The sequence below is a fragment of the Watersipora subatra genome, chromosome 3 (genome assembly GCF_963576615.1).
Source record: "Watersipora subatra chromosome 3, tzWatSuba1.1, whole genome shotgun sequence".
In the NCBI taxonomy this organism is placed as follows: Eukaryota; Metazoa; Bryozoa; class Gymnolaemata; order Cheilostomatida; family Watersiporidae; genus Watersipora; species Watersipora subatra.
In genome coordinates, this window is record NC_088710.1 from 49,584,898 (window position 1) to 49,611,935 (window position 27,038).

At 34.3% G+C, this 27,038-nt stretch overlaps 1 protein-coding gene across 1 annotated transcript; it reads right to left on the reverse strand.

Annotated features, from left to right (window-relative positions):
- Window positions 1-4,165: 4,165 nt before the first annotated feature.
- LOC137391328 (equilibrative nucleoside transporter 1-like) lies at window positions 4,166-24,295 on the reverse strand. The gene is made up of 16 exons (XM_068077767.1): window positions 24,215-24,295; window positions 23,736-23,872; window positions 20,719-20,870; window positions 19,959-20,056; window positions 19,772-19,853; window positions 17,644-17,792; window positions 14,397-14,485; window positions 13,871-13,921; window positions 10,328-10,413; window positions 9,965-10,013; window positions 9,071-9,168; window positions 6,960-7,088; window positions 6,671-6,779; window positions 6,097-6,182; window positions 5,506-5,702; window positions 4,166-4,950 (listed from the first exon to the last, which is right to left on the reverse strand). The coding sequence occupies exons 2-16, from the start codon at window positions 23,851-23,853 to the stop codon at window positions 4,830-4,832; spliced, it is 1,614 nt and encodes a 537-aa protein (XP_067933868.1). The 5' UTR covers window positions 23,854-23,872; window positions 24,215-24,295; the 3' UTR covers window positions 4,166-4,829.
- Window positions 24,296-27,038: the final 2,743 nt, after the last annotated feature.

The window sequence follows — 27,038 nt, forward strand, 5'->3', positions numbered from 1 at the left end:
TTCAGTCAATTGTAAACCAGCTGCATGAAGACAGCTCAATTTATTAAAAACATTTCAGTTGAGAACAGTTTATTTGAAGATAGTTCAGTAGAGGACAGCTCATTTAATAACCATCCCATTCAAGACAGCCCAGTTGAAGACATATACATTGAAGACAGTCTAGTCAAGGACATATACATCAAGGACAGTCTAGTTGAGGACATATACATTGAGGACAGTCTAGTTGAGGGCAGCCCAGTTGAGGACAGATACGTTGAGAAGTTTAGTTGAGGACAGCTACTTTGAGGATAGTCTAGTTGATGACAGTTACGTTGGGGACAGTCTAGTTGAGGACAGCTAGGTTGGGGACAGTCTAGTTGAGGACAGCTAGGTTGGGTACAGTCTAGTTAGACCAGATAAATTGAGGACAGTCTATTTGAAAACATATATGTTGAGAACAATCAAGTTGAGTACGATTTCGGTGAGGACAGCCCAGTTGACGACAGATACATATCCAACAGAGATGTTTAATGGAAGACAGCCCGGTTGAACAAATTAAAGACGTCACATATGCCGCGAACCACCAGCAAAATTTAAGAGAGCCATGTGAATCACATGGAGTTATTCTTGTTGCAAAGTTTAGTGAGTGCAGGTTGGTTCTATTTAACTTGTTTTTATGACCTTAACATAGCATACTTATTTTTGCTATTTCTTTCAGCTACTGGAAACCCAGTCTTTCGATTGTGATCATGAATGAAAAGTTGCAAGAAAAATGGCCATTATTAAACTGCCTTGGAACCTTTTCTCACAAATAGCATTCACTTAGTAGGATACAGTTTTTGGCAGACGCCAAATAACTAAATGTCTCCAAGGATATGACAGAAATGTTTTATTTCTGCATTCCCAACCAATGATGCCAATTTGATGAGAAATAATGGCAATGATTATTTACTGGATGAAGCATATACTTGTATATTGTAAGTTTCTTTTTGACACTTCTTTCATCTAATAACATGTAATTGTATCCCACACCGTACTAATATAGCACTTCTAGAACTGACCAGTTCCGCTAATGAAACTCCCCTAAACCGCTTCCAAATGTTAGCAGACACTATGAAAGTAGTATTCTGTCAGCGGTTTGAAGGTAATAATTTTAATCTATGCAATCGCTTTGTTCATTAGTAATATGAGGCCAACAAAGAGTGTGTTTATTATCTACACCTTGTTATCTAATTCTATAATCTATAATACCTGAAATTTTTCTACTCTAATACCTGACCATTTTAATCATTTTATTTAAGAACAGCCATTATGGGGATTAAAATTTTATCTGCTCAGATGAAAAAAACAAAGATATTCGACACTTCAAATACGTTACAGATGAGCAATGACACAAATAATATCAAAATATTCTTCCTTTTATTAAAACTCTGTCATAGCAAAATATTCCTAACCAGTAAGCAAATGAAGCTATAAATAGTGATTTTGGTGCTAAGTAAAGTTGGATTTTAATGAAAAGTAGCATTAAAAAGAATAAAGATAAAACTGATTTTAAAAACTTTAATTATTTTATTTGATTCTTATTGCTGAAGCCACATTGAAGGCTTTCGTTAAACTTTACAGCCTTAGAGCTGAAGTAAACCTGCCTAATTTATGGAAGGTGTCACGATGCTTGTCAGAAAATTAGCAAACTGAAAATCTTAAGCGATTGCCATGTACTTCGATCTGGCAGAAAATTCTTACAGTGGCAGAAATGCAACCAAAGAGATTGGTGACCAGCAGCCTGTGACACTGATATTATCATCATTTCATATATTCTATAATGCATTCCAAGGACTGTGGAAATTATTTTATAGACATCTCCCCATGGTTAACTTTACAAATATTTTACAATTTCATTAATAATTAAATCAAACTGTTGAACTCGCAGGCATGCACCGATTTCTATCTATAAGGTGATTGAACATAGAGACATTCCACTAATACGACACAGAGTAAGCTAGAAGATCATGATATCCCCAGACAAGGATTGATTGACGCTATAACATTAATAGCTTACAAATGCAAAGTCACTGTTGTTGCAAACAATGACACTGTGATGCTGGGTTTTTCTCCATTAGCTGAACAAGACATGGTGTCCCTCAAGAGGTGTGAGCACTCTGCCAAAAACAGGATAAACGGCCGTCTTGTTTAACTGAACTAAGTTATGGCATCCTCTTAAGAAGCGTGAACAGTTTACCAAGCACAGTTCAAACAATGTTTGATAGCTATTATACTGTGAAGCAAGCACTGTCTTGTACTAAATAGAAAAAACCTAGAAAAAATAATTGTTTGAATGCATGACCAATGTATATTAATAAATCCCACTTTGTTATTTGCGTGTCTGTTAGTCTGCGCAAATGGTACCAGTTTCCATATTTTTTAGCAAGTTTCATTAAAACTTCACACACGCACGCACACGCTCTGTGCCTTCCACCAGGTCGCTGAAATATTTGGTGTCAAAACTCCATCTGCATGGTTGTTGAGAACCAGCCTCTTGAATACCCACCTGCTGGCTGCCTGAAAACACAAAAAATTCTCGTCTCACGGCTTCGGGCTCATCAGGAATTACAATGGTGGTGGCCCTGAAGAGGTATAAGCACCTCTTCGAAGAATTCAGCTAACCATGAAACTTCTTAAAAAATAAATTAATCACGAAAAAGTATCGTTGTCAGTAAATCCCACTTCGTCATTGTCCGTATGTCTGCGCGTTGCCGCATTTTTTTGCCCGATTTTATCTAAACTTTCTATACAAATGCTCTGTGCCTTCCAAACGTCAACAAAAATACTTGATTTCAAAACTTTGATCCCTGAGAACTATCCTCCTAAACACCCATATGATTAGAAAATTTAGAATGAGCTTTTGCAAAAACAATTGCACTCAATGACAGCATTACGATATTATTGTCGTGTAGGCAGTCTAGCAATTGGTGATGAAATCTACACATGAGTTGCAGGCTATCTGATTGAAAACGAAAGAAAGTTGGGAAAACGCTGGGCTTACTGTGCGTAGCCAATGTTATGTCAACAAATTTTCCTCAACACATGTTCGTCAAGCTATTTTTGCCATAGTTGCTATCATATGCGCTGCTGTACAGCAGCACACAACAAAATTAAATCAATGATCTAGCAATAATCAAACTAAAGAACTGCTTTTTACTGTAATTTGGTCATGAAAAAAATCATTTTTAAAAGAAAAGCCTTTGTACGATATACACTCAGAACGGAAGAAGCATGCTCAGACTTGGTGTTTTTCTTTTTAGCTTACCTGCAACTGTTTGAGCTCTAACTAAACAAAAATTGGGTTATTAAAACAAAAATATGATAAGTAAAATATGCTAGTTTTACAATAATTATTTTTTAACATTTTTCTCTACTAGTGATGTGTATCTAGATCACTAGGAAACCTGTTCACTCGTGAGATAACCTGCTGTATATTCAGACCTCTAATTTCTACCTGAGTGAGCCTTTACAAACCTCTTTTCAACCAATTCAGCAAACAATATACTATCCTTTAGCCTTCCTGTTCAACCTCGATATTGACTCACCCTCATCACTTGCAAGGTAGCTTCACTTTTTTACAAATGCCATAATGGAAATTAGACAAGTCAGTTACGCTGCAGGAAATTGTGATGAATTCGACATTCTAACAAATGTCAGGATTTTATTACCAAAAATAATATATGCTGCGTGAAGTAGGATTACAAATTAGTAAGTAGGATTAAATCACATAACTAAATATAAAAAAACAGGTAGGTAAATTTTTCAACCATGTTTTTTCACGCAACAACAAATGTTTTTAGCAAAAACATGTGACTTTGTATAAATGGGTTCAGAGTTCAATTATGTATATAACCAACCCAAACCCGACACTATTTGGTGTGGATTAAATACTTTTCACCCAAAATGGGCAATGTCTGGTTTAGCAATGCTGTATTTAAAAAATTGTACACTGTAAACTTTCAATAAGTTACAATTTTCCAAATGCACATTATTCAACATGTTCTATATCCATACGCATATAATAAATAAGTTGTCAGTGTTTTGTAACACTAAATGTGTTACCTACTTCAAATAGGTCAAACTATCAAGCTCCTCAAGATAACTAACCTGTTCTTCTCCTTGGGTAACAAGTAATGCAGCTCAACACTCTAACATTAACAGGCTCAATTTAATAGTAGATAACATCTAGTCATTAGAGGAGGTTCAGATTTTTAAAAGCTTATATAATAAACGGATTAGCAGTTGAACAGAAGCCTAGCTAAATCATAATATGACCAACCTGTACAGTTTTAGTACAAATTTACGAATATATGAGCACATGAGATACACTAGGCAATATATTTTATTTTGCACACTCTTCCTTTATTGTGGAGCGATGTTCACACTACATAACAATTACAATGTTGCACCTTGCTCAAAATTAAAGAATCACAAAATACTGCGGGAAGGAGACCAATTTATTCGCATTCAGGGCCAATATGCATGCAATAACACTTTTGTCATCGTAATGGCAACAATTATATAGCAAAAATGTGTTCTGATGGTTGGTGTGCAGTTTCATTAAATATTGAAAGCAGTATAACTGCTAACAAATGCAAAGAACAAACACACTCTACAACTTAGCATTCATTTGGGTGTCCAAGTCATGATTATCGTCGTTTGAGGGTATACAATTGCATAGTTTTCATAATATTTTGAGAATTACAGCAGAGAGTTCATCCACTCAATGAAATACTTCATCAGGTAGCAGTTTTGCAACCCGTAATGAATTTGGTTATAAAACTAATAAACTAGTCAGCAGTATTGTCTCATATCACTTCTACAATCTTGGCAAGGAGCAATGTGAAGTTAACTCCAATGACAAGTCCTAATACGATGAAGAATGTCGCAAACACGGCTGCAGTACCTGCCCAGCGATTCTCAACGAGGCTACAACAATAACCACTATATAGTTACCCAAACTTTTAGGTATAATCTTACACTAATTACATAAGGCAACCATCTTATATACATGTACATCGTAAATGAATTTCAAATGATTTACAACATTTTACTTAATTTGATAGCCTCAAGCGATTTAATCCTTTTTCGAAGATTAATTGCACAAAGCATGATTTGCATTTCCTTTTAATATAAATAAATTCATTTGCACTCACAGCCGGTAGGTAGTAATGATAATAAGTAATGATAACGGAGAAAACTAATAGAAACTAGAGCTTGCATTTTCCCAGACTATAACCCTTGCTGGTAGCTAACTGTACACTAACCAGATCACATATCGTACTGCCATAACACCGAGTACACTTCCTATCATGTCAAGATTGAGCAGTTGACATGTTGCTCCATGCAAAGTTGCAAGCGAGTAAAGATATTATGAAAATAAATATTAACATTTTAGGTATGGTCCAAACCCTTTTGCTGTTATTTTCAAACAATATAATACATAAGGCTAAAATTCTTGTAACACCTTGAAATTGAACATACCTTGGAGCATACATCATACATAGGCTACTGAAGTAGCCTCCGGTGAAGGCCATGGTAATGCCTCCGAGAAAATACACATAGTCATTGTTGATGTAGACAGGAAATGACCTCACGTCTGTACGATAGTTGCATAACAAGAAGAAAGGTATGTAGAGTAACCGTAAAACTATTGGTATAATTATGTACTTGGGGCCGGGCTGTAAACAGAAAAGCATCAATTGTTAGTCAGCTGAAATAAATGGAATTGTCTCCTCTGACATTTTATTTAGTCTTTTCATTCTTAGTTGGTCTTTATATATTAATGTTTTAAAGTGTAAAAAGTAAATTCATAAAATATTTTGTATCCTAATCTAAAGTGCCTTTCTACCAATATCTAATAAGTATGGTTTGCTTTTTAACTTCAAACTTGTCTACATTTTAAAATGAAGCCGCCAACCGCTTGACAGTTTGTTGACTGATAAAAATGTGGAAAAATCAGTCTGGAAATGAGCAATAAATTGATAGTTTAATGTGTGTGTAGCCAGCGCTGGGAATACAGAAGCTCCCAAATCATGTCTGATATTTTCAAGTGTTCATAGATGTATGACTTACCTTAAACTTAAGTTCTGTAGCAAGATTTCCGAGAGTGGCAAAGCATTGAAAGAAGAAAAATGTTGTAATAGGAGTATAAAGGTAATCTAAAAACAGAAAAGTATCAAACTCTTGTTAACTAAAGATATATTACATGTTTCATAATAAATATTTGTTTTTGGTTCAGTTATAGATGCTCACTCTCGTGGTAGTGATAGCATGGTTTGTACGCCAAGGATGTAACAAGCGTTGATATTTAAAAGCTGCTCTAATGATTACAACACAGGAAATTAATACATAGAGTGTAAATTAACTTATTCCAAACTTAACTATATAATTTGCTATGCAACTTTGGTTGCTATGGTTGCTATGCAAATTTTTTTTATAACCAGCCTAAACTCATAGAATTTTGTGGACATTAGATAACAAATCTATATTTCTTATTTAGTGAGTTGCTATCATACAGCTGTATCGCTCTTTCCTCACTATATAACTATTAGTTAAAGAAAATAATGCATAATTTTAGCTAAATATAAAAATATTGCAAAATCATAAATATAGGACTTCTGCAAATATTAGTTGAGATTTGCTTTACCTGGTAAAAAAAAATTAGGATCAGATGGCCGGATATCTGCCAGTATCGCTGGAAAGCACGTGAAACTGACAAAGAACGTCAGCCATACTCCTAAGAGCTGTTTCCATGTCTACAGTAAACACCATGTAACTATAGAAACACGGTTATATTTTGAAATTATGTAAACAGATAACATGACGAGAACCTCAAACTATCAATGTTTTTATATCCATCGGATGTAAACTTAACACACCTAAATATTTAGACATTCTAAAGCTCAACTTGACAGTAAGTAGCCAATAAGGCCTACCTTCTTTAGTACGTGAACATATGGAACTTTTTCACTAACAGAATTCATTTCTTCCTTTTGCACTAAAGCCTTCTGGGAGTCTTCTTCCAAATTAGAGGCATGAGGATTAGCGTAGTGCTTGTAAAAGGGCTGTAATTTTTACGTAAAACAAAAAATGTAAGTTTAGCTTATGTTACACAACAACTGGTAAAGGTTGGTAAGTTCTGGACAAAAGGTCTACGATTATTAGAAAAACATCCAACTTCTGTATAGTATAAAATCTCTGTTTTGAAAGTATATTCATTCACTATTTTAAATTTATTTAATATTTCATCACGACAAAAAACAAGGTCTACTTAATGGCAAAGTAGTGAAACCCAAAACCATAGGAAAGACCTTATATAAATCTTTGTTAAATCATTTCCTGATGAGTCTGTTATTGAAATGGATACAATTATATTACTAGTGACACTAGTAATCACTAGGTGAACATGGTTTTTGTTAAGTTGATAGAAGAGTAATTTGCACACTAGCTCCGCCACCTGTACCTATGGACTACAGATACTATAAAGTCTATGTATGTACTCACAGTGAGTCTATGGCACCTGCAATGAGCAAAGCATTTATGGAAATCATCTATGGATAACGAAGGCTACTGCAAGTAAACAAACCAATTTTACGCTTTAGACGTTGCAATCTTCTTATGTCTGTACAATTTTCAACCTGCACCAGCGGCGAGCTAAATAGCACTTGCCAGGAAACAATGAAGTGAACAAATAGTATACTTTATGAGTTGCGATCTTCCTTTGGTAATATAATTCCTAAGCTGGTCATCGAAACTCAAGCTCCATGTATGTATTTTGAACTTATACATGTATATACATGTTCTGCATTGTTACCGTAAGAGCCAATTGACAGCTCCTAACTTAGCCTACATCATAGTCATCATGTTTAGAGTTTGTTATGATTTGTACTTTAATAAAAATATCGATGAAGAAGCCCGAGTCCTAACTGAAAACTTTCACTATACAAATAAGTGAATTTCAACTGCTAAAGCAGACATTCTACAAATGTAATATATGTTCGTTCAAAGTCATGTTGTAATCGATATCTCCAAGTTGAACCTATTATCGACTGTTACCTGAAATTCGGTGACAATTTACCGGTTACCTGAAAATCGATTGTTATAGTCTGCGTGAATGCTCTCTTTTGTTTTCTTATAAGCTGTTAAGATATTAGATGTTTTTAAACACAAGTTATCTATATCAAAGGGTTTAACATTTTACTTATAGTTGAAATTACTTTTGACCAGCCACTGTCTAAACAGCCTCAACTAAATATTGAAAAAAAATTTGAATGATTCCATTTACATGGTCTAGACCAAGGAACTTTGAAGGAGTCTGATGAGATGCTTTAGATATTGGTATGTAGTCGAGTAGACACACTACACTGATTTGAGGTATCCTTGATGATTCCTGTTTGAGATGCAGCAATTCTTATATGGCAGCACGCTTTTGCGTAAATGCGCAGATATCATTAGACCTTTGAATTTGCAGTTATGGTTTATTGCAAGTTGAACAGGGTGTCATTATTTACAAATGTAAATCTTGAATTGAGAATTAAACCAGATTTGTACCAAACTTCATAAAAAATAATGAAATTTGTTCGAATAAGCTTCAGAGTCTAAATGATAGGGCAGATGCTAACCAAAATTTCACCTAACAACACTTATTGCAGTATCTACTTGTACTAGAGCAGTGAGTAACAGTCTGTTGGCATCTGCTGCTGACAATTATTAGGTTCGTGACTATTCTTATTGATGAAGGCTGTTTTCCTTGGCACAAATAATCAGAGAGCTCTCATACACACAGCAAAAATACAAGTAGATTTTACAATAAATTAATGAAAAGTGTCATGTAATCAGTCCAAATACTATTTTTGGGAATAAGCTTATTATTTGTAGTTTTAACAAGTTGTACAATTTTATTCTTAGATAAATGTTTTTGTCCTCGCATTATTGGGTGACAATTTTCCTAATACATGTGTTGATAAAATACTACGAAAAGCAAACGCGAAAGTTCAAGTAAAACTAATTAGTATGTCAATTGCAATAAATATTACGCTAAACATACCATGGAAGGGAGGAGGAAGTATGTGATAAGAGCCAAGCATAGCACAAGTACCGCTGCCACAAAGTACCATATGGCAGCCAGCTGCAGGTTCTTTGCCACTGTAATATACCGAGCAGAATTGCCTTACTCCTTGTAATTGTAAAAAAAAACATTACAAAATACAAAACATGCAGAAAGTTTGTCATGGTAGTCAGTGATATACCATTGTTGCTACTCATAAACTGTCTAATGGTCTAATGGCACTTTATACAGGCATATTCAGAGCACATTCACTGCATTTTTAGGCTCCAAATATATCATACAGGTACTACATAGGAGTTGTAATTCCTTTGAAGAATAATTGCAGAATGGTTTCCATAGTTAAAAAAAGTTGTGTGCAACCAAAGTTTAATTCTGGTTGATTTTCATGTTAAAATCAAAGAAAGTTTAAAAGTAATGAGCCGCCAAGCGCATTTTATATTTCTTTAATTTAGTCTGATTGGTTATAACTTCAGAAACATTTTTAAGGCTGTTCATGTATATTAATGAAGTCACAATCAGTTTTGATGGTCATGGTTTGAATTACAATTATATTGACTCTACATTTTAGAACAACATTTCATTTCATTATTACAATAACAAAAATATGTATGGCCACAGTATAAATCACAAAACTCTTATCCTTAACTACAAATCGGATATATCTCACAGTTGTTGAATTATTAATCAAACGTATTGATCAAAGAATACATAGGATGGAAAAAGCCTTGCTCGAAGGATCAAATCTGCATAATTCTATGTATTAAAGCGTGCAAAGAAAGACCAGTCACCACAACATAGGCAAGCAGTGAATAACACATGTGAGGCACTGCCCATAGTTTCATTTCATATCCGAATAAGATTAGAGATACTTACATAAAAGGCTTGCTATCATGGTTATAGACGTAAATATGCCACTGGAGTTCTGAAAAACACAACAATATAAAACTTTATAATAATTTATAAAAATATGTTATAAGAAACTCTGAAGATGCAGTCAAGCAAAACCACTGTGCATTAATTGGGTCAAGATACTTCATCTACTATGCAACGGTTTCAAATTACAACTTAACGCAAATATATTGAATAAACTATATTATAACATAAAAATAAAGAACATTTAGACAAAATTTGAAAGAAATCGATAGAATCAATAAGTACTGTTGAAAGGCAAAAATTATTTTTCAAGTATTGCCATCACTGCGGCTTACTGAAATACTTTCTTTGACTAAAACTTACTGATCCAATAACAACTGCGTTGGTGTACTTCATAGGAAAAGGTCCTGCCATTCCAAACAGACACGACTGGTAAAGTCCGGAAAAAACTAAAAACATGAACTAATAATAAACCAGCAGTTCAAAACTAACTAATAGGTATAAATGCTACTGTCATATATGTTTCTAATTCTAATCTAATTCAATATGACAGCTCATTACTACCTAAAAGTGAGAGCCGCAATACTTTTGTCGTACAGTAATACTTCAGCTTACGAGTGCTCCAACGTACAAGAAACTTGAGATACGAGCCAGCTTTTAAGCGAGTTTTAGCATTAACATGCGAGCCATGTTTGAGATACGAGAACGTGAGTCAGTTGCCAAGTATGCCGGAGGTGTTTTATGAGAACAGCATCACTCTGTATTTTTCAACTGCTCAGGTTATACTTTTGTACCGTGTTTTTGTGTGTGAGATTTTCAGTGCAGAATTATGTGAATTAAAAGTACTCTGCGTTGACCGAAAGTTTGCCAGTAAAATGAAAGATAATGCAAAGAAAAAGCGAATGATAACAGTTGATATTAAACGGAAAATTATTGAAAAATATGCAAAATGTGTATGCGTGATTGAGCTATCTCAGCAATATGACAGAAACACAGCCACAATTATCAAACCGAAGGATTATATTCAGGGCATTTAGTTCGCAAAAGGACTGGCCATAGTTTCTAAACGGCGCAGCGATCTTCACGACCGCTGATGGAGAGACGGCTCAGGCATTGGATAAACAATCGGCCGGTGACAGCGTAACTGAAACGATGCTATATGAAAAGGCCGGTGCTATCTAGCAAAACTATAAAAATAGACATTCGGACAAGTTGGCTAGTGGTCGTGCATTAACCTTTTGTGACGACACCTGTGTTCGTCCTAATCGCAACATGTTGAAAGGGCGACAAAGGCAAACATCTTTAGATAGGATTATCTTAAAACGGCCGGCTAGTCGTGAAAGCGAAACAAAGGAAAATTAGCTAACCAGCGAGAAACTTCAAACTACGAACGCCGAAGAAATTTTAATTACGTTAAGTTAAAAATGAAAGTTTACTTTTAGGTTTGCTTCTACGTATGTCTTTTAAGACATTGATAAAATCCAAATTCATCAAAGTCAACTGTTGTAATGAAGGATAACTGATATCTCCCTCTCTGGCAAATGCTAGCGTTAGCTGCTATTGTATGTATTTAATTTTACATTTTAATTAATCACATTTCCTTGCATTATTTTTTAATTGTTGCTTTTTGAAAGCATTTGGTAACTTAAGACAATAACCAACATGTTCTTTCTGTTACAATATCTTGTTTTGAGTGTTTATTTGCATTTTTTAGAGTATGGAAACCAATCAATATATATTTAATGGTTCTATATACAAATAAACTGCACCAACATGCGAGTAAATTAACATACGAGCTTAGTCTCGGAACGCATTAAGCTCGTAAGTCGAAGTATGACTGTATTTTATACCCTGAAATCTATGGCATCGACGAAGCAACGTGAATACGTCGAGAAAGTTTGCAGCAGTCAAACTTTCCCGATATTTCGCCGAGCATCGATGACAGCCTTTTTAATATGAACCATTTTGGTGATAGTGATTCGCGGTCGCGGATAGCGTAATTTATTTATTTCCATTTATGATAGTTGCTGCAAGACTAGTATTTGATTCAATTTAAGGACGCAAAAACAACAAAGTTTATTTGCAAAAATTTAAAAAGAAAAATGAGAACACTACATCACAAAGTATTTGCTGATGCCAACGCGGATAGGTTTGTGATGTGAAAATTGTTATCATTAATGATCACCGAAGTATTGTGACATCAATGCCGAGATATGGCGATATAGTGTGAACCAGCCTTCAGACTGACCATAGCAGACCTCTCCACATGATTGATTGTTTACGGTCTGTAATAAGCATCGATAGATGCCAAAACCACCAAAAATTGAGAAATACAGTCATACCTCAACATACAAGCTTTATGGCTTCTAGGACTGAGCTTCTATGTTAATGCTCTCAAATCTCGATGCAATATTTCCTATATAAAATAACTGAATACGAATAAATCCATTATCATACCGTGAAAAACCACCTAAAACAGAATATTACACTAAAAAACGTGTTTTTAGTTGCTGTAATTTAGTACCTATGCTCACAAAGCCAAAAATACCGATTTAGTAGTTAAAATCTGCAATATAATGCAAAATTACTATGTACAGTACTGTAAGAAGTTCTGACCTTTGAGACACATGTAGCGGCTAACAGCAGTGTGAGAGACTCGACAACAGCGCGTTAGGTGCACTGGACTACTTTTTTGAAGCTACTTAATATAAACTTTGAATTTAAATTAAATGAATTTAGCTTACTAAACACACACTTGAAGCTAAGTTTTGATCTTTTACTAAACTTGCCTTGAATTTTGTATCTGTCTTAATTTTTTATTTATCTGTTTCCGGCTTGGTGTTTTTTGCCTCGCTTTCACTATAACTTTTAGCTGACCTTTGAAAACTGTTTCAAACTGATTTGACAAGACGGAAATGTTCTCGAAAACAGCCTCTTGCATGCTTGGCTATTTAGTTGCCATCGAGAGCTGGCTCGTCGTCTCAAAGGTTTTTCATATCTCAAAGCAGAAACTTGCTCGGAGTTTTGCTTGCATCTCGATTTGGATCTCTTGTTTCTTAGATCTGGTATGTGGGGGGCACTAGTATGTCAAGGTATGACTGTATAGAAATTCATAAAGTTAGTACTAACCTTCAGCATTCTTTTGCATGGTTTAAGATTACTTTGCAATCTTTCAATTAGAGAATTGACAAACACACAGAAACAAGATTACTAAGAACTCTCGTGATGTACGAGTTGATTCAGATTAGTAAAGTGCGTAATTCAAAACTTGTTAATTTTAAATGCGAGTGTATTGAATTTAGGCCCACAATCTCTAGGCTTCACAAGAGTACCAAAAATATTATAGAATAAATTAAAATAAGTTACACGCTTGCAGTTCATGACTGAGGCATAATGAAATATAATCTAAAAGCCTCCAGAGAAACTCTAAAAATTGGAATTAAATTTTGTCAACAAAATTTTGAGAAAAATTGTCTTATAAGCTATCTAATACCCAGCAAATTCTGCGCTCTTTAGTAATTGTTCATGCAGCACGTACTGAAATACTGAGTAAAATTTAGTGTTTTGTGATAGAAAAAATGTATATACATAGTGAAAAATGAGCCAGTTTATTTTCCACGGAGAGCATTTAGCTCAACCAGATAAAAATAAATTGGAGAATTATAACTGATTTGCCTGAATACCCTGAACCAAGTTTATGATTAATGATCATGAGTGAATACTCCCAGTTCCGTTGAATTTTAAATATTTAATGTTCTACTAAAATTTAGTTTATGATTAATAAGTATTAGTCACAGAACAAATAATAAATGTTTAATAATGATCTAAATGAAATTTTGTTTATTACCTCCACAAACTGGTAGACTGGCAAGATGATAAAAGGTGAAATGAAAATGTGACACTTACTGTTAATAATAACAATAGAAGCCATCGTCAGACCAAAGAAAGTACCTTGCCCTAAATAGTAAAAACAGAAGATGAAAAATACATGATTTATGTAGCAATACAAAATAAAGTATTACATTGTTTCTTTAAATAAGCCACATAGTTGTGCATGTATTTGTATATTCTCAATTATCCTGAAATTTGGCACAACAATTATTTCATCTTAAAAATCAAGGTAAGCATATAGTCCTATTATTTTAATACAGGCCTAGACAGTAAGCTTGGCATTGCTGAGACTCTTTCATTTTCAATATAATAGCCGGCAGGTGGGTATTTAAGAAGCTGGTTTTAAGGGTGGGTATATAGAAGGCTGGAACCAGACGGAGTTTTGAAACCAAATATTTTTGGTGACTTAGCTGACGGCACGGAGCATATGCACAGCCAAGAAATGCAGAAAGGTATAGCATTTACTCAAAATAACATGCGCACACAAACAATGGATATATGTGGGATTGGTTAATATAGAAACAGAGATAACATAACTTACATTCTTGGGAGTTTACAATAGCAAGTATTATTGTGATGATGAACATGACTATCAGCCCTCCTATTGAGCCAGCGATACGAATGTTTTTACTAAAACAAAACAGTGATTATACATTATTTATTACACGATTTCGCGCAAAATAAATTAGATATTGAATGATTTCCATGTTACGGGTCAGATATCAACATGAGTGCATAAAAAAATGTGTCGGGGTTAACACTAAGTAAGTGCTCCATGTGCTAACAAGAACCGAAATGAAACTTTAAGGGAAAAAGTGCAGCCAAGAGATATTATTGTTGTTGTTCAGAAGAGCAAACACTAGAAAACTAATGTCAGCAACTAAAGCTACTTACGAAAGAAGTGAAACTGCTGAGGTGAGGTTGAGTAGGCCTCAAACCTAACGGCCAGGGATCTGCTATAGAAATGGAAGGCCGGTAAAATTATAGTTGATAACGCTGAGTAAACTTTATATATATTTACAAGAACTGCACAAAGGAAAAGTTCAGACATAAACTGGGAATTGTCTTCTTCTTTAGGTACTATATCTTTACTTTTACAGATTTGTAGGCTCAAACATTATGATGCTCCTTGATATAATGGTGTTAATCCAACAGTGACATGACAATTAAATAAGTGGAATATAGTTGCAGTTCGAACTATGAGTAAATCATAGCAAAACTAGAGGTCTATCTTCCTTTATGGATTCTGTAACACTACAGCATGCTTAATTTCTGTTACTGCAAAGATTCTTTTTGCTAAAGTAACTGGCTTGCGGATAACAAAAGCCATTATGAGCATTGTCAAAATTGGAACAAAGTATAATTTTCATTGTTAGATACTTGTATAGTAAATTCTCTGTAGGTTTATCAAACTTTATTAATAAATACAGCCTTACGTTGAAGATTAGTACTCGGCTGCTTCTGTCTCCAAATACTTACACACTAACTCAACTGCTCTAATAAATTCATTAGCAAAAGGACGAGTGAAAGGCTATTATGTGCATGAAACAAGAAAAATAGCAAAACAATTTGATGGAGTATTCATTATCCACATAAAAAGAAGGCTAAGATTTGTGAAACACTATGCATAAAAAAAGCGTTTTAAATAGTTTTTCTTTACCAACGCGCTAAACTTTGCACTTACTACACCGCTGTACACGTATAAAGAAAAGGTTAATGCCAAAAGGCAAGTACAAAACGATGATGCAATGTTGTAAAGAGACTCTAGACATTAATGTTGATATATGCTGCTTTGCAATACACGTGTTACCAAGATCATACAATAATATTACATTTTTTTTAAAACTATCGTTGTTTACCATGGCGGTAAATTGCTTTGTAGCTCAAATTTTAATTTTCAAATGATATTATCTGCCACCACCTTTCTAGTAGCAGTGTTTGTATTATAACACTGATTCCTTAGATATCAGCTATAGAATTATGCGGATTATCAAATTCATGTTTGTCAGGCTTACTGTAATTTTCCGTTAACACTCTGCTCCATTATAGATAGAAAGCAGTTTCACTTTCCAAGCTCTAGGAATTCAACAATTGCGCATACAAATTGCACACGCTTGCAATTCCAACAAATGCACTTGCCAGTCTATATGAATATATCAGATTCCCTTACACTAAGGATTTACTAACATTTTTGAGTGCGCATATACAATCTCGATCTTTGCAAATTATCCAAAGCTGTGTGTAAATTGATCTCCATCATAGAAAACTTTTCACTAGCGTTATGCAAACAATTCCTTCTGTGACAAAGAGTACTAGGCCAACATTTAAGGCTTCCTCTTAGTAAGTTGTGCTAGCAGTAACTCACAACCAGTAAGCCCATCTATGCTTAAATTAATTACATTTATAGCTGCTCAGCAGTCAGCAAACATCGTCTTGACTGGGTTCACAGCAGAGAATCATCTGCATGCCATCGAGTGTTGAAATCAAGAGGAAATCAAGTGCCATCTAGGAGAATGATTTTTGATATCCAATAATGGCTAGAATGACCAGTGCTTTTTAAATATATGAAGGTCCCTAATAATATAAAAATCAAAGCTTATTTATCCAGTTGGTAAGTATGAGAACTTGTTCAAATAAGGACTTTGGTTCCACACTGAATACAGTTCCGTCATTCAATTTAAAACCTGAGGTTTTTAAAGCCTACGTAAACTACATGTATATTTTGAGACACTTGTATCATGTAAACTAAACACAGTTGTGTTATTAGCTCTAAAATCTGTATGTTTTTCTCTCTCACGACAAGGTAAACTACACATTATATTTCTATATAATAAAGACCAGTACCTTGACAGTACTGTGACAGGTCGTCAAGTGTACTAATAAAGTACAGAGGATAAGTATGCGCACAATCATTCAGCAATATGCAATAGTGGAGTGTTGGTGCAGAAAGTAGAAAATTGTGAGTTGAAATAAATCTATTTTCCTAAGCTTTGAACAGACGGATGAACACTGCTTTACTGTAGTAAAGAGTTGTTTGAGTCAGATTGCATATGCCATCGTTATGCATTCGCTGTAGGCAGTTGAAAACAATAAAGATGCTATGCTGTGTCGATATTTAAACTAACAGTTGAACAGGGTAGTCGTCAAACGATACACAAACATGATGATGTAGCGTGTCAACAAAGTTTTAACAAATTTATCAGAAGTTATCACACCATGACACATCTTATACCATTATTCATTTACCTCCTGGTAACGATGTTCAATCAAAACTAACTGACTCTAACAAGTGAATAATTGAACATTAATGCTTTAACATCCACACCATGTATTAAATACAAATAGTTGTGTAGTGCAAATATTTTCATTAACATAAGATGCAGACCAGACTACAGTAAACTGTCGAGTACATATTGAGACCATTTGCTGACTCTGACTGTCGGCAGAGTCTGAAGCTTGAAATAAAGATGCTATACTGGATAATACTATGCTTATGCACACTGGATAATCAGTAACTGCATAATGAGTGTATATGGTTGTGCTGTAACAGTAAAACTTTTACTGGTATAGAAGTGGCAGCATATGGGATGATTTAGACAGCTGGGTGAAATAACCTACCCGGCTAGCAAATCTATCTTGCCCAAACAACCATTTTAAAGCCAAGAGTGAATTTCTGCTGTTTCTTGTACTGTAGCTTTGCTGCATGCATTAAACGGCTGTAATGCATGCAGCACACTAATGTATCATTAAAGTACACTAGCAATAAAATGATCATTTTTAAGGCTAACCTGCCAGTCTTGCTTTGGAAGAATATGTTTAGAAAGGTGAGTGAAACATTTGGAATTTGGGCTGCGATGCCAACATAGCTCAGGAAGTTTTTAGCGTACTCAGATTCGGTTTGATTTCCTGTTGGAGCGAGTTTGAACTCCGTGAAGTACTACAAAAGAGCAAACATATGTACACATTGAGAGATTCACTATTCAATACTTTTACAGCAAGAATTGCATTTCACTGCAAAAACTTTGGTCAAATCTCTAAGATGATTAAGAGATGACCAGGTTACTCTTGGGTGGCTAAGTTTTACATTGAGCACACAAGCCAATTGAATTGCTAAGTAGTTTGTTTTGGCGACATCTTTTACAAATGTTGAGTCAGTCAAGCTTTTTTACCTGTATTTGCTGTTTACCTTAGTGCGAGAGTCACGGGCAGACAATTGCCACAATTACTGATTGAGTAAAACTCAAATTTCTCTTTGTTTATTAACTGATTAGTAGCTGGTTAGGAATAAAAGAGAGCATTACTTTCACTTTGTGTCTTTCTTGCAAACACCAATATTTTTGTAGCAAATATATGTCCAGTCTTGAAACCAAGCTAATCCCTTCAATAGATCTATGCACTTGGCAAAGCTGATACTACAGCTATGCAAAAAAGTAAATAGTCTATAATCATATTCCTAAAGTAAAGGTATTTTGGAGTCATTATGTCAAGTTTTGACATAATGACTCCAAAATACATCCTGAAGCAAAGCAAATCCGTGACTAATGTAGTCCTCTGATGCTTTTATGAATTCATTGTTTGTTTTTCAGGCAATGAAATGTATGTCAATCAGTGTAAAGGTGCTATCAGTGTATCTGTGTATTAAGGCAATCAGTGTATTTATGTGCTAGTATAAGGACTAATACAGACACTCCACAAATTACGAACGAGATACAATCAGAATGGCTGTTCATTAAGAGAATTTGTTCATAAATTGTGTCAGTTTGTTATTTTGTACGGAGCATATGTTGAAGAATTATATAAGTAAGTTTAACGCTTGTATAAGTAACCTATATTGGTTTGTACTGCATTTAAAGAACTCTTCTTCTGAGAGGTTTTTCCATTTCTTCCGAGACTTTTACTCTTTTCTTGCTTAATGATCGTGGATTGCATGGGCACAGCACCTTATACATGCTCCATGATACGATCATTCTGTTTGTAAATCGTACCGACAGTCTAACGATTCATGTTATATGCACGGGCAACACTCACCATCTTTTTACCAGCATCAAGCTTATTTATTATTGCCACTTTCGTTTCAAATGAATTGACTTGCCTCTTTTTACACTTCCACTATTACTAGAAGCCTTTCACTTTTCACCAACCATAATGAATAATAGATGCAAATGCATTAAATGCATGCAATAAAAAATTTAACCGACGGCATCTCTGAACGAACATCGTATCTACTGTTTTTCTTTACGAACCATTTTTGATATACGCGCAATACCATCTATCGTTGTTCGTAACACAAATGTTGGTAAGTAGGGTAGCGTTTATACCGGTTATAAACAATCTTCCCTGATGAAAACTACAGGCGTAAACATCAATCAGTGCTACAAAAATAATTGGCTGATGTTGAAATCTAAATTACTAATCAAACATAACTGAAAGAGGTAATCTTAACTGTTCAACTTTTAAAAGCTCCACAGAAATGAGTACGTCACAAGTCACGCACTGCACGCCAGTGGCTTGCTACAAAGTTGCGCTACGACCTCTTTGTGACCGATTACTAAGTGGTTACAGATACAGCTTAATAACAGCTTCTTGCTAGCAAAGAAAGATAAAACGAAATAAATCATGGCTAAAGCAAGCCCTATAAATGATAAGATAATGTCTTCATGAACCCTGAATCTATGCCCAACCTCTTCAACTTATTAATTCGAGTTGAGGTACAACGAGCTACACTACATAGTAGGCCTAAAATGAATGTGTGTAAGAAATGCGGGTGCCCAATTCAACTTTCACAAGAGACCTGCTATACACAGAACAAAATTATGAGCCATTCAATAAGTTAATATAGTAATACTATATACTATAATACTATATAATATACTAATACTGGAGTAGTTGATGTAGTAATTAATGGTTCAAACTCACATTGTTGGCTGTCAGAAACATGTTCCATGGTAGAAGGAAACTTATACCATGCAGCAGAAATATCATATACACAATCTGAAACCTAAAAAATAGGAAAAAAGTATTTATAGTATCCTTTTCGAGTATCATGCGTTACAGGAAATATTAAAATATAAATTCTGGAAGTCGTCCTCTACAGACTGCCTACCTATCTGGAGGAGCATTTGCCTTCTTGTCTGTCTTTGAGTCTAGATCGTGATGGCTGGCACCAAATGGTACTGATGCCACGACGTTCACCCAGCTTGACTAAACATAAATAAGACTGATGATGAACAACGGTGACATAACAATGTTACTTCAATAAAGAAATTAAGTTGGATTGCTATCTTTTCAAGAAGAAACCAATTTTTCTCCAAATAGACTGTAGTCTGAAATCAGCTAAATGTCTGATTATAATATTATTTCTGAGTTCTTTGAGTAATTTTTGGTAGAAATTTAACTAGCCTTTAGTATACAAACTTCATTGTGATTGATTAAGAATATTATAAAGATTATAAAGTTTTCAATCTTTTAAAAACATTGGAATATTGATTCACAAAAAAATGTAACGTCTAAATAAGAATACAATGCTAGTTTTTAAAATTTAGCATGCTATTAAATTGAAACTTTGCAAAAATTTTGGTTATGAGATGCACCACTTGAAATAAGTAAATTAGCAAAAAGTGTGTTCAGCCAGCTAAGAGGGTCTGTAACTTGATATAGTCCTGGCCAAAACCAGAAACGGTAAGAAATCTGGGTGAGAAATCTGAAGTTTTTGCTAAGATAATAGAAAGGTAAAAAACATTCAAAATAATTGTGTAGATGGAAGAGCAAGTCACTGCCGCCCGCAGAAATGGTTAAAAATAGCGGCGCCCACTAGATCATAGATAACTTTTAGTTACCATAAATAAATTGCTTTTGCAACTTACCTGTAAGTTTGGTTTAGAGTTAGACATTCTTTGGTGAGCTACTGATGTCAGACTTCCTTTTGTTGATGATTTGCTGCCATTAAAAGAGCCCTTACTGCCATATGGTGAGGAGACAGCGTGAGCCGACTTGCTAGACTTCGGTTCAAACTTATCTATTTGCAAAGAAACATCCTTTAAATTTTATTATCAGCAGTCAATTTCGTCCCATGAAACATCAATCATTTGTTAACCATTCAAAATAAGTACGACTACAAAAGCTAGGCAATATTTTTTGCCAATGCTTAAACTTGTAAATTCCAATCATTGAAGTATTTACAAAACATTGTTTTACTTTGTATAAACATTCTTGTCATCATCATGAGTTGGCTTGTAAGATAAGGCAAGCATAACAGGTTTTAATAGTTTATAGAAAAAAGGAATGCAAGAAACTGTGACTGTTTACATCAGCACAATGACCTCTAAAACTTACACAATGAACATAACAATGACCTTCAGTAGTTTACACAAAGCTGTCTCGTTTATAGCTTACAGTTTCATATATGTATGCATGTATGTCAAGAAGGGCACATTATAGTACAGGATCTAGTAATAAAACTAACCCAAGTGTCTGGGTTGCGCTGCTACAAACGAAAGGCTCTTACCGCCACCCGCAACAAAAACAGAATTCAAAAGTATATATCTGCAAAATTACTGCAGAAAACCTGGTATAGGAGTTTACAAAACATAGAAAATGGGCTGGCTCATTGGCATAGCTTAAATAAGACATAGACACATCCTGACAGCATCCAGTTTCAAACGAAGAACAATTTGTGGCATGGAAACTGAATGAAATTTACTGCTACACAGTTAGCTTATCAAACTCCTTGTTTTGTCTCCAATCTCTATGATAGCAAGGCTTTCAAAGATAAAATTATATGCTAATACTGTTTTTATTAAAATACAAACATGAGCATGAAGTAAAATTACTCTCTATTTTAGTTTGGAGTTATTTATTATAACTCTAATTTGAAATTTTCAGACAATTAGACGCTAGCCAGTGCATAGTTTGTTAATAAACATAATGGGTTCACCGTAAAATACCAACTGTGAAGTATTAGTTTAATTGCATTGGAGCCTGTTAGTAATAAAAGCACTATAACTATTTAGTACCATATTGCTAGCAGAGCTTAGTACTAACTCTATCACAGCCATGAAAGTTATAAAAACTACTACTTGTACTACTTGTTCAAATAAAATACATGTTTCTCAAGCATTTAAATTCTTCAGAATACATATGAATATTCTTCAGACTCAGAAGTATATTGGGTGAAAAAGAGAGAGCGGAGAGGTAAAAATGATAGTTTATCTGATAGAAATTAGACAATGTCTTAATCAGACTTCCATGTAGTAAAGTAAGAAATCAGTTTTTAGTACGTAAATAAAAGCGATATTAAAGATGAACTTCCACGAACTTTTTGGTAGATTTTTTCAAAAAGTATCGATATTTTTTATCATTTGCGATAATTTTTAATGGTTAATATGATCTGACTGTCAGAAAGTTTCAAGATTAAAATCAACAAAACCTGAGGACGGTTAAAACACTGAAATCAAGCGAAAGTGCAATTATGATATCTTTAATCGCAAAGAGATCAACAGAACACGGACATGTAACGCTGCAACTTGAATGCAATGGCAGATATCAACAATCGCAAGGATAACAGCTAGTGACATCATTTCACGCGTATTTTCTTCTGAGCGTTTTAATCGCAATCAAGTTTTATTGATTTTAATCTTGAAACATCCCGGCAATCAGACCACCTCAAACATCAAAAACAATTGCAACTGATAGAAAAATACCAATACTTTATAATAAAATCTACTAACATTTTGTGTAAGCTTATCTTTAAAGTTCATTCTGGTTAACTAAACTTTGCCTGATATATGGTGTTTTCATACCTCTTAATCATGACTGATTAGTGAAGCATGAGGAGGATAGGATGTTCATTCAATACTTTAGAATCAACAATACATTATTAAGGTTACGAAGAGATATGTTGCAAACAAGTAGACACTTGTAGCGAAATGAGAGAGATTCGCTAAAATTCACTTGAAAACTGATAATACAAAGTCTGAACCTTTTTATGGAGCAAAAACACTTTAGCACTACTGGGTGGAACAAGCAAGGAGAGGCTATGCACTGGTCTGTGAGAGACAAAATGCAATAGACTTGGATAAACTAGCAGAGCGAACAAATAGTTCTCACTTAAAAATAAGCAAGTCTCACTTTGCCTTTTAAACCCTGCAGTGACAGAATCTGGCTGGCATTTTAAAAAGATAGGATATGATCAGCAGGCCGCATAGTCTTTAGGGTAAATATTTGGCATGCTTTGCTTTTCGCCCAATTTCAGTGTGAGGCAAGTAAACAGCACTCATCCGGAGTTACTTGTGTGGTGCAGGCAGTACAATAGATATCCAAAGTAATGGAAAATGTATCACAGTGTTGATCAGAGATAACTAATGTAAACTACAGAGAATTTAATGATTTCACCATCACTTACTGATGACTGATGGCTACAGATGCAGCATATGTGTTTCACCATCATGAATGTGATGAGGCGATATGTCTGGGATGATTTATATATTTCTAATGAGGGATTTAGTAAAAATTAAGTTTTCTATAACAATGTGCCAAACTTTTAATATCTTAGTTGAATACTTGTTCGGTTAACTAACTTCGAGAAAAGCATAATCATAGCATGTCTGTAGAAACACTTTCAAAAAGGTCACACAGACTATGCAATGTAAACGCCTAAAGGACAAAGTAAAGCCCTAAATGGGTAATTGTCTATCAGTCGATGATAGTAACATCAAAGGCATGGCATTTGTTGCTACCAATTTAAAAAAACACTTGGTATGTAACAGGTATGTAACAAGCTGCAGTTGTAAATGGCAATTTGTAGTCTATTTAGACACTTTACCACGAGTTGTAACTATAAATAATTTACTAGTATACTGCTGCCTGTCTGCAAGAAACTTACGGTAGTTGTGAAGTACTTCATCTCCTACCCGCACACCATTTCGTTCTGGGCTAACATGTTTTGCGTTTGGTCGCTGCACTGAATCCATTGTTGCGCTATACGACCTGAGATAATCCATAGTACTGACTTAGTATTGGCTTGGTAAGAAAGAAATACTTTATAGCGAGCAATTTATACTGCTACATTCCATATGAAGGTTAGATGATATGCCAGACACAGAGTTTAAGATTGTAGCTTGAAGACACAATCACAGAGACTCGTGAATTACTTTGGGCATTGGATTTTGCATGCTTACATGTTCTGCACTCATGAAATGATTTTATCCAACTGTGGCTAATAAAATACTCAGCAAACAATTAGAGCATATGGCTTTCATCAGCAGCGAGCGTAACGATGGAACGAAATACTAATGTACATCGGAGAGAAAGTGGAACGCGTGAATATGAATCATGCACTAGCAATGGATAATGCAGTCCTACCTGATCAGCTGAGCAGTGGTATTTACTAGTGTCTCAGTCTATTATGATGCAGCTATTCCTCGCAGCCAATAGCCAAAGCTATGCCTACACACGCTATATGCTAATTGATGGAAATGCTATAACAAGCAGTTTATAATCAATAGTTGAGTTAGTGTACTGAAAGAAAGAGGGCAACCACTGTTAAGACAACTTGTAGGTGTGATATGTAGGTGCTCCACGTACAACCAAATTTGTTGCTATTGATAATGCAGATAGCATTCAGTGTTATTAGAAGTATGCAAAACTTCTAATAACACTGAATACTTCTAATAAACTTCAGATTTGATTGAGAAAGCTATTAATCTTTTTCCATTTTGTATCTATTTATGTTAGCACGATAGGCCCAAAAAACTCTGTCTACTTGCTGCCTTGAGTAGGATAGCTGCATCAGAAACTATAATCACAATTCATACTATTAACTTTATAACAGCTTTTACTTGAAACTTGTTTTTATTTTTTCTACTAGTAGGACTATACAATTATACATACCATTTCCTAAAAGTACAAGTTATTAATATTATTTTATAAAGCAATATTTTATTGAAAGTAAACAACAGTTATTACATTTAAGCACAATATAAATAATTATTACATTGGCACGTACAGTTAATATTGTATATTTACATACATATATTACTTTAAGTCGTATATGCTGACATATTCGATTTAATTACACTGTATTATAGTATTAAATGTTCATACCAGTTAATATTATTCATTTATCTATATACACTGTATAGCAGTTCAAAGTAGTACATGTTGATATTTTACATTTCTAAATTATATTATTTAACGTATGTATCAGTGAGTATCACATATATAATATTTATATATTCACAATTATAGCATGAATTATGGGAATCCTGGTAGAAAACACTTCTACACTAAAATATTTTCAGTTTGTGTACTTTATTACAATTACCATTTAGCCAGCGTCACCATCCTCATTGCAATCATCGCCATTAGACACGGAGATATTGTAGATGTTTAATAATCTGTATACAAACTCGACATTTGTTTTGCTTTACTATGACTGAGCTCTGCTTTTTTTTTGGAAGTTTTTCCAACTGCTGAAAAAAATATCATGATGGTTCTTTCCATGTTTGTTTTGCAGCTTCCAACAAAATTGGGTGTTAATGTTGACAAACTCTTCAAGACTATTGTTTTTGTGTCTCTTTGTGTAAAGTAGATTATATGACAGTTAAGAATATCTTTAGATATATGACTACATATATAACTGTAAGTCATATATCTTTAGATATATGACTTACAGTTATATATGTAGTCATATCAGTAAGTCATATAGGATGCAGATTGATATCAACTCGTAATTTGTGGACTAGTTTGTCATATGCTCAGCTTGACTCACTGGAGTGAATAAGTTCAGCTGAACTGTTTCTGGTAGCTCATATTCTGAGAGATATCAATTCCACAATATCATCACAGGAAACCATCTCAACCTACCCTTTTCTATGCTATCGAATATGCAGCTTACAAATTGAATGTTTTAAATGAGGTTTAATGAGTGGATGAACAGGGTGATGCAGGTGGATTTACTGAAGTATTTAGTACCTAAGTGTCGGTGTTTGAAGTGATTTTATATCTCTGGCCATTCACTTGCCTATTTTGTTACCAACCTAACCAACTTCTTACCTTTTTTAAAGGTTGAGAGATGTGATATGCCTAGGAATACGATCATTCTTTTAACAACTAATGAAAACGGAGAGGACCATTGTGAATAATTTTGGAAATGCTATTTCATTGGTTAAGGTACATCAAGCATAAACAATAAACAACACAAGCGAATTTGTATAAAGCATCATGAATAAAATAACATCAGTATACATGAATTGCTTATGTACTCAACAGAAATGTCCTTTACCGAACATTGCTACCTTAAAAAACAACGGCCTTTGTAGCAAGGCTTTTAGAGAAACCCAAGTTGAAACACAAATATAAAATCCAGTGGCATTAGGCTTTCAACATCCTGTAAAAACATGATTTCTGATGCTTGAAGCCATATAAAAAGAATTACAAGAATACTTGATGTACAAATCTCTCCTTAAGTAGAATAGTCTCAGCAGAGATACTTCGTTAGCCCATGCTCTTAAGTACCAAGTGTGTACATTCAAGATGACAGGATACAATGAGAATAGTGTTTGCTAACATAACATGCCATATAAATATTGCAATTATATTTTGACCTTGTTTTGTAATCTTCGCTCTCTATTTCTGTAGAGAAGGAAAATAGGCAGACATTTTGTGCTAGAGAGGTATACAATTCGGAAGCTAATATTATGATAGTCATAGGAACTGAATATTATGACAAGTTCAGCATAGCATGGTAGGAAATTGTAAACCAAAAAACTTCAAGGTGTATACTAAAACAGTAGACAGGAATGTTTACGTTATAGGGAACTTACGTTATAAGAGCAGTACAATACATGTAAATTGCCTAATCTGTTCCAAGATCTCTCGAAACTCACCCTTTTGGCCATGCAAAAGGGAAAAACTTTACTTAACTCTTTTAATATGTGGGCTGTACCGTAACTGCAGAATTATTGGTTTGCATCAACAACTTTTTACCTTTTTATGATCAATCTCACTGGTTTTATAGACCATTATTGTGGTAAATTTGCAACAAGTTGATAGGGACCTCACATTTGCGACGTTCATTCACAACGATTCGCTTATTTCTCTAAACAGCAAAGTCTATTCTGCAAAGTAAAGCTAATAACAAATATTTTGTACGTCTACAATATGGCAAAACAACAAAATCTTTTTA

Bases quoted from the DNA above. Each gene is read 5' to 3' on its own strand.
- LOC137391328 (XM_068077767.1), bottom strand. From the start codon at position 23,853: ATGGATTATCTCAGGTCGTATAGCGCAACAATGGATTCAGTGCAGCGA. The intron at 9,169-9,964 runs GTAAGTATCTCT...GGTATATTACAG, and splicing joins CATGATAGCAAGCCTTTTAT to TGGCAAAGAACCTGCAGCTG. The intron at 4,951-5,505 runs GTATGTTCAATT...TTATTGTTGTAG, and splicing joins TGTATGATGTATGCTCCAAG to CCTCGTTGAGAATCGCTGGG.